This window comes from Chiloscyllium plagiosum, unplaced genomic scaffold (genome assembly GCF_037043375.1).
Source record: "Chiloscyllium plagiosum isolate Xiang-an unplaced genomic scaffold, Cpla_swu_hap1 HiC_scaffold_3, whole genome shotgun sequence".
Classification (NCBI taxonomy): domain Eukaryota; kingdom Metazoa; phylum Chordata; class Chondrichthyes; order Orectolobiformes; family Hemiscylliidae; genus Chiloscyllium; species Chiloscyllium plagiosum.
Genome location: NW_028270141.1, coordinates 140,615,816 through 140,624,791, shown reverse-complemented (window position 1 = coordinate 140,624,791; position 8,976 = coordinate 140,615,816). Strand labels below are relative to the sequence as shown.

At 44.2% G+C, this 8,976-nt stretch overlaps 1 protein-coding gene across 6 annotated transcripts in view; it reads right to left on the bottom strand.

The window, feature by feature from the left end:
• Positions 1–5,978: 5,978 nt before the first annotated feature.
• Positions 5,979–8,976, bottom strand: part of LOC122548458 (tyrosine-protein kinase Fyn) — a 336,794-nt gene continuing 333,796 nt past the window's right edge. For all 6 annotated transcript variants that reach the window (XM_043687161.2, XM_087983880.1, XM_043687155.2 and 3 more), the window contains one exon: positions 5,979–7,838. In XM_043687161.2, the coding sequence (XP_043543096.1) occupies positions 7,630–7,838 (209 nt within the window). In that variant the 3' untranslated portion in view covers positions 5,979–7,629. The remainder of the gene's footprint in view (positions 7,839–8,976) is intronic.

Genomic DNA, 8,976 nt, shown 5'->3' with positions numbered 1-8,976 from the left:
ATGCAATTGCTTCGTCACTTGCGAAGGTCTTTGCATCCTCGCTCTTCACTGGAGTCGTACCTGAGGACTGGAGAGAGGCAAATGTAATTCCTCTCTTCAAGAAAGGAAATAGGGAAATCCCCGGCAATTACAGACCAGTCAGTCTCACGTCTGTCGTCTGTAAGGTGTTAGAAAGGATTCTGAGGGATAGGATTTATGACCATCTGGAAGAGCATGGTTTCATGGTTTGATTAAATGCAGTCAACACGGCTTTGTGAGGGGCAGGTCATGCCTCACAAACCTTATCGAGTTCTTTGAGGATGTGACTAGAAACGTTGATAAGGGTCGAGCTGTGGATGTGGTGTATATGGACTTCAGCAAGGCATTTGATAAGGTTCCCCATGGTAGGCTCATTCAGAAGGTCAGGAGGAATGGGATACAGGGGAACTTAGCTGTCTGGATACAGAATTGGCTGGCCAACAGAAGACAGCAAGTGGTAGTAGAAGGGAAATATTCTGCCTGGAAGTCTGTGGTGAGTGGTGTTCCACAGGGCTCTGTCCTTGGGCCTCTATTGTTTGTAATTTTTATTAATGACTTGGATGAGGGGATTGAAGGATGGATCAGCAAGTTTGCAGACGACACAAAGGTTGGAGGTGTTGTTGTCAGTATAGAGGGCTGTTGTAGGCTGCAGCGGGACATTGACAGGATGCAGAGATGGGCTGAGAGGTAGCAGATGGAGTTCAACCTGAATAATTGCGAGGTGATGCATCTTGGAAGGTCGAATTTGAAAGCTGAGTACAGGATTAAGGATAGGATTCTTGGTAGTGTGGAGGAACAGAGGGATCTTGGGGTGCAGGTACATAGATCCCTTAAAATAGCCACCCAAGTGGACAGGGTTGTTAAGAAAGCATATGGTGTTTTGGCTTTCATTAACAGGGGCATTGAGTTTAAGAGTCGTGAGATCTTGTTGCAGCTCTATAAAACTTTGGTTAGACCGCACTTGGAATACTGCATCCAGTTCTGGTTGCCCTATTATAGGAAAGACGTGGATGCTTTTGAGAGGGTTCAGAGCAGGTTTACCAGGATGCTGCCTGGACTGGAGGGCTTATCTTATGAAGAGAGGTTGACTGAGCTTGGACTTTTTTCATTGGAGAAAAGGAGGAGGAGAGGGGACTTAATTGAGGTATACAAGATAATGAGAGGCATAGATAGAGTTGATAGCCAGAGACTATTTCCCAGGGCAGAAATGACTAACACAAGGGGTCATAGTTTTAAGCTGGTTGGAGGAAAGTATAGAGGGGATGTCAGAGACGGGTTCTTTGCACAGAGAGTTGTGAGAGCATGGAATGCGTTGCCAGCAGCAGTTGTGGAAGCAAGGTCACTGGGGACATTTAAGAGACTACTGGACATGCATATGGTCAAAGAAATTGGAGGGTGCATAGATGAGGATCAGTGGTCGGCACAACATCGTGGGCTGAAGGGCCTGTTCTGTGCTGTACTGTTTTATGTTCTATTCCTGCCCATCAATATGATGTCTGTTCAGGTTTATACCCACTGTTGCCTTGTGGGTTTAGGTTTAATGAGGTTATGAAATAAATTGGCAGGCCTTTCCCTCAGTTACTAGCTTGTCCGGTGCTGGTTTGCTCCTCAGACATTCCACAGGATAGCAAGGTTACGCTGTGAATGTTGTACTAGGATGGGGCTAGAATGGAAGAGCAATGGACTGCTCACCTAAGGAGAGCAGCCATAGCAGACTGAGCTCATTCCCATTTGTGGAATAGGTGACTGAATAGAAGTGACATGATCCAATAGTTTGAAATCCCAGATCATATAAATGCATGTATTGGCACAGGATTCCGAAAATGGAAGTCGGAAGTCCAGCAACTGCATCCTGCATGGAGCTGGAAGAGATGGGGGAGATACTTAGTGAATACTTTGCATCAGTATTCATGTCGGAGAAGGACATGGTGGATGGTGTTGGGGGGTGGGGGTACGTTGATATTCTGTCAGTATGATGTCAATATCAAAAAAAGGTGTTGAGTGTCTTAGAAAGCATGAAGGACCTTTGTTGTTTGTTTTATATATATAAATGATTTGGAAGAGAATGTTGGAGGCCTGTTTTGTAAGTTTGCAGAAGACACAGAGATCGAGGAACTGCGGATAGTAAGGAAGATTGCCAGAGAATGCAGCAAGACAGAATAGGCTGGAGATTTGGACAGAGAAATGGTAGATGGAGTTTAATCTGGACAAATGTGAGGTGATGGCTTTTGGAAGATCTAATGGAGGAGGGAACCCTTAGTAAAAAACATCAATATACAAAGGAATCTAGGCGTACAGGTGCACAGTTCCCTGACAGTGGCAACACAATTGGATAAGCTGGTCAAGAAGGCATACAGGATGCTTACCTTCATTGATTGGAGCATTGGGTTTAAAAATTGGCAAGTCATGTTGCAGTTATGAGGGACTTTAATTAGGCAACATTTGGAATATTGTGTACAGTTCTGGTCATCATACTACCAGAAGATATGTGGAGGGTTTGGAGAAGGCACAGAAATGGTTTACTGGGATGTCACCTTGTTACAGCTATAGAGAAGGTGCATTGTATTTAAATGTAATCTGTATTCGCTATGAGGAGAGACTGGGAAACCTTGGTTTACAAAATTGTCATCAAAGTCTTCTACCCAGGGTAGAGAAGTCAGTTGCTTGGGCACATAGGTCTATGGTAAAAGAAGTCTAAGTTTAATTGTGAGGCAAGACTTTTTTAAAAGATGGAAGTTGGTAAGTACATGGACTGTCAGAGGAGGCAGATACAATAGCAACATTTAAGAGGTATCTTGACAGATAGGTGAATTGGCAGGGAATAGAGGGATATGGACCACATTGAGGCAAAAGGCTTTTAGTTTGGGAAGGCATTGTATGTCGGTGTAGTCTGGGTGGGCCACAGGGCCTGGACCTGTGCTGTACTGCTCTTTGTTCCCTGTTGTCATGGGAATATCCCTATGGATTGGAGTTGCTTACAGTGGAATTATAATTAAATTAAAAACCCAAAGAACTGCAGATGCTGTAAATCAGAAACAAAAACAAAAATGGCTGGAAAAGCTCAGCAGGTCTCTGAGAAAGGACCACTCAACCCAAAACGTCAACTCTGCTTTCTCTACACAGATGCCGCCAGACCTGCTGAGCTTTGCCAGCCATTTCTGTTTTTGTTTCTAATTAAAATTAAATTGGTGACTCTGGGTGAAGGCGGAGCTAGATATGCACATAAGAAAAGAACAGAACCAGATCAGGATGATGTTTGATGAAAGAGTTGTGGGAGGTTCATGCGGGGTATAAACACACCACAGAGCTTGTGACCTTATGTATTGTCTGATATAAATTTCTTTTGGGCTATTTGTATCTGACTTTTGAACACAATAGAAAACTAAACTGTAATCTCAGGGCACAAGCTGACTGAATAAATATGATAAGTGTAGTGGCAGAGGAGAAACAGACACACATTCATAATTAATATAATTACACAGCAATAGATAAAGTCTCAAATGGAGTAAGGGGTGATGGGGGCAGCATATCAGCTGGAGAACAAACAGAACAGTCCTCACAATTAGACACGGAAACTAAGGCAGAGAAAGACTCAAAGGTCACTGTCACACAAGTGAACGATGGAGAAATTGAGAACCATCCTTCCTCAAGGCATTGGAGGCAACTATCATCAGCATTTTTATTACAGGAGGTTTATCCTCAAATGCAATTCACCTTCATCCAGAGAATCAATAAATGGTGGAGTGTGCAATGAGGAAAAATACTGGTCCATTATCTCTCCTCACCGTACAAGTGATGTACACCTGCAGGATGTTGCATACATGGTGTACCTGTGTGTACAATATTTCCTGTGTGCACATGATATTTGCGTGTGATTGCAACCTTCTCAATGGACGTAGCCAAAATCAGGGCCGAACACACTCCGCACCAGCACATTTGAGGAGTTGAAAAGTGAAGACACATTGTAAAACTGAGGAATACTAGGAAATCCTGGTCATACACCAAAAAGTTTGATTTTCACAACTTTCTCCCAACTTAGTGGGCAGCACGGTGGCACAGTGGTTAGCACTGCTGCCTCACAGCGCCAGAGACCTGGGTTCAATTCCCGCCTCAGGCGACTGACTGTGTGGAGTTTGCACGTTCTCCCCGTGTCTGCATGGGTTTCCTCCGGGTGCTCCGGTTTCCTCCCACAGTCCAAAAGATGTTCAGGTCAGGTGAATTGGCCATGCTAAATTGCCCGTAGTGTTAGGTAAGTAAGGGGTAAATGTAGGGGTATGGGTGGGTTTTGCTTTGGCGGGGGGGGTGTGGACTTGTTGGGCCGAAGGGCCTGTTTCCACACTGTAATCTAATCTAAACTTTACTGCAGCAATACGGCTGCCTCCCTTTGGATGGTACAGGAGTCATGAGTGTTAGGCCTTTTTTAATATGGAATGTGAGGCTCTGTGCGAAATAGATTGGAACAGGACACCAAAACAAATCAACTGCGGGAAGGAAGCAGAGTTCACGTTTCAAGTCCAGTGACTCTTTTTCCTAGCTCTTAGTAGTTCCAACAAAGTGGTTTTTATGCTGAGGTTGGAGGCAGGGGAGGGGGGGTGGGGGTGGGAAAGGGGTAGGTGGAGACAGAGCTCGAGAGAGAAATGTGAAAGGAGATTATGGATAGCAGGTCAGGCCAGAAGAAAAGCTGAACAAATGATAATAAGAGCTAAGAGTAGGTGAGAATGGGTGAGCTGTACTGAATGCAACCCATTTCATGATTGGGTGTGGGGGTGGGTAAAGTAAAGGATGGAATCAGGGTTAAAGTTATTGAACCCAATGTTGAGACCTGGAGGCTGCAGGATCCCCAAGTGGAAAGTGAGATGTTGTTCTTGGAACTTGCACTGAGGGTTGCTGGAACACTGCAGCAGGCCTGAGACAGAAACGTTGGCCATTGGAAGGTACCATGGGGGTGTGGGGGATGTTGGAAATGAAGGAGGATTGGAGCAGAGTGTCCCAGAGGGGACATTCCAGAATGCTGACAAGGGAGAGGAGGGGAATGTGTCTGGTTGTCACATCCCATTGGAGGTGACAGAAATGTAAGTTTTTGTTTTATCTGAAATCTATAAATTAAGATGGGCTGAATGAGAGATTTGTCCTTTCTGCTGCTTCCCTGCATATCTAACCCATCCAGCTCACATTTCACATCACATGTATGATTGCTAGCTGCACACAGTCATAAATGACATTACTGCATTGACCATCTCTGCTACCTTTAGTAAGTCTACAGGCTACAGTGGGATCTCCCATGTACCATCCATACTGTTCTCAGCACATTTGATGGTATATAATACTAGTAATCTGCCCTCTGTTTGCTTTCACTTGCTTCTTGCCTAATTACATTTTGTTTATTCCAAGTTGCCTTCTGTTCTGCTCTGAATCTTTCACAACATACCCTTCCTGTTTCCTGATGGAAAAGTCACAGTGTTTTGCCTTTTGCCTTTGATTAAGAATTCCACGGCTGTTGGATCGTACGGGATTGGGCCGGGGGTGGGGGAAGTTAGGGGAAAATCTCAAGTGCTTTTACTCCAAGTGCAATTACTTGTTTTTCCTGTTATCCTTCCAATCCCACAACTGGAGAGTGGAGTGGGCTGCATCCTGACCTCAGCTGTTCCGAAGGATGAGTGCAGGCAATGTGCAATCACTCTGAATGAAGACCACACTCAATATTGCATGTACGGATGAAGTCTTCCAGATCTTATCAAAGTTAGTTGCACATCAGTTGCAGGAACAGTTTGCTCACATGAACCGGGTATGTCAGCGAATTGCGTGGAGCTAAAAATGTGAATTTTCCACCATCGTAGCACATTCCTGTAAAATATCAAAGGTGTCAGCTGCTCCTTGCTAAAGAAAGGCCTTGCTTCTTGTTTCAATCGCCCTGCGTGCTTCTGCATTTGGACACAGCACAAATGATTCCAGAGCTGGGCTGACCTGGCTAAGACCTTTATTGTACAGGTTTTAAAATGACAAGAAATGGATTAGGAAAATTGAATAGCTATGTAAAATATGCCGACTGGTACAGAAACGGTAAAATGTATATTTGAAGTCAGTTGAAATGTTAAATTCTTAATATGAGTTGGGAGGGAGAAAATGAGAACGATGCAGAGGAATCATTTGGTTAAAATGTACAAATACCAAGATTCCAAAGTTTGGACCATATGGGCAATTAAAGGAATGTAGTAACATCTGAAAACACATTACTACATTTGTGCATCTGCTATCAAAGTTATCGAGTGCATAGTAATTCTAATAAAATAATCCTTTAGGATGTAATTGGCTGACCAGGAAGCAATCTGGAAACGCAAGTGGTTACTGCACGGAGGTCAAAGTTACACATACAAAAGCATTTTAAAAGAAAATCAGCTAGTGAAGTTAGACGTTAAAAGACGTTCTGGAATGCTGGAACTCTTTCCTTTTGTTCTTCAAATGACTGCGTTTGTCTGCTAACCCCTTCGGGATTCCCTGCGCATTTCTCAAGGGCAAGGTCGGTCTCAGTCTAAACTGTTCAGCACGATTATGAATTGCAAGAGGTGTCCAGACAACGCTCTCACGAGATGTTGTCTGTACGGCAAACTTCCACGTCTCACCAGCTCTCGGCATTAATCTGGTGAGTACACTCGGCGGTGCACAGAGTACAGTCAGTGTTGAGTCTGTTGTGATCACTTGGTGCCAATTGAACTACAGTTTCATTCACACCGTTATCATCCTCAGGGTAAATGATAAGTAATTAGATCTTCAGCACAGTTTCTTTAAATATATCATTTTCAGATGACATAATATTACATCACTAGGTTTTTAGAAAAGAAATCCTTACAAGTCTATAAACTTAAACAGAGTAGTAATAAAAACAAATCAACACAATTTGTGATTAGGATGGTGCAGCAATATGCAAACAAGATGCTAATTTCTTTTGGCAGCATCCTATGTCACCAAGTGGTTCACAACCATAGCAATATGCAAATACCTGGGGTTGGGGGGAGGATGGAGGGGAAAGAAAAAAAAAAGAGAAGAAATGTCAGTGAGAGTCCAAGTTTTATACTTGAAGGCTTTCAGTTGCAAACGGCCCTCCTCTTCTCTGCTGAGCTGCGACAGCATTTGCCTGAGAAGCCGTGGATGCCTTTGGAGGCTGGTGCAACACTGAGAAACCCCTTTAGGGAGAATCCAGTCAGCTGGCAGCAAAAGGAAGGAGACATTCACTCAATGCCACTGGCATTCTCACATGGCACAGGGACAAGAATTGACTGCTTGCAACCCCCCTCCAGTTTCGTTAGCATTGAGCTGACAGGCAGGCAGTGGGGAGCGTGGGGAAGACAAATATTTCTCGGCAATAAGTAGCATTTTAGAGATGGTTCTCCATCAGTTCAACAATGACTATTATACAATATGAACGTTCTGACATATTCAAAAAGGGAAGCCACGTGGCTGAAGGGAAGGCGCCTGTTTTCCACGGCAAGGGAGTAGGAGCATGATATTCAAAGTTACCAGTTCCGGCAGGATCTGGAGATTATCCCGGTTGGACAAACGGGGAGAAGGGGAGGAGCACCCATAGACGAGAGCAGTTTTCAATAGCACAGCCAATCACAGGTTGTCTCCTGGCTGATACTGAGGCTCTGTCGCAGTGAAGTAGTCCTCTAGGAAGGCCTGCAGATACTCAAAGGTAGGCCTCTCCTCTGGGTCTTTCTTCCAGCACTGGATCATGAGCTCGTGCAGAGAGCTGGGGCAATCTTGTGGAGATGCCATTCTGTAACCACGTTCCACCTGCTCCAACACCTCGCGATTATTCATACCTGGGCAAGACAGTAATTGAGTTGAGCAATACTTGAATGGATATGTATGCTTACCATTCAATTGTGTTGAACATGATACAGTATCATCACAAGGTGGTAATAACCAACTCTAACCATATCACATCATCTCAATTTTGTTTCAGGGCATTCCGGCAACTCCAATGAGGTGGTATTTATTGTCTATCACGAATTACCTCAAACACATTAAGGGTCAAAGTCATGCAGTGTGGTACTGACATCACTCTAGATGGAAAATGGAGGACTGTCAGATTGCCTTCCCTGAAGAATTTATTCCCACAGTCCAGTTCATTACATTGCCATTTAGGGGTGGCACGGTGGCTCAGTGGTTAGCACTGCTGCCTCTCAGCGCCAGGCACCCAGTTTCGATTCCACCCTCGGGCAACTGTCTGTGTGGAGTTTGCACATTCTACATGGATTTCCTCCAGGTGCTCTGGTTTCCTCCCACAGTCCAAAGGTGTGCAGATTAGATGGACTGGCCATGCTAAATTGCCCCAGAGTGTTCAGGGATGTACAGGTTAGGTGGGCTAGCCATGGGAAATGAAGAGTTACAGTGATAGGGTAGGAGGGTGGGTGTTTGTAAGATGCTCTTCGAAAGGTTGGTGTGGACTCAACTGGCCAAATGGCCTGTTTCCACGCCGTGGGGATTCTATGATTCATTTCCATGTGCTAGCCCAAAACTTTCCAATTTGCCACGGTTACATTTCAATGGTTAACCTCCGTCCAACAATCATGAAGCACAGGCAGAGTACCATAGAAAAAACATTAAAATCAAACATTCACGCCGAAGGGGGAGCGTTTCACAAATACAGCAGTTGGCCTCATGGAGTTTGCCCCAAACTGTTACTCAGAACAAAATGGATTTCCTCAAAGTGAAAAGAGGAGGGGAGAGACAGCAGGAACACAAAAAAAAACTCTGATGGTGAGTCACCTCCGTTTGTGATGCCACAAACCCACAGGATGATGATTAAATACAAATTGGGATATCCCTGGAAAAGAATTGTTGAAAATTGAATCTTCCTAATATTTACTGTGTAGCATGAGATTTCATATAACAGCTATTACAGCAGAACTTTACTTTCCAAAATGTTAGCATGTGAAAACAAAGCATTACAAAAAA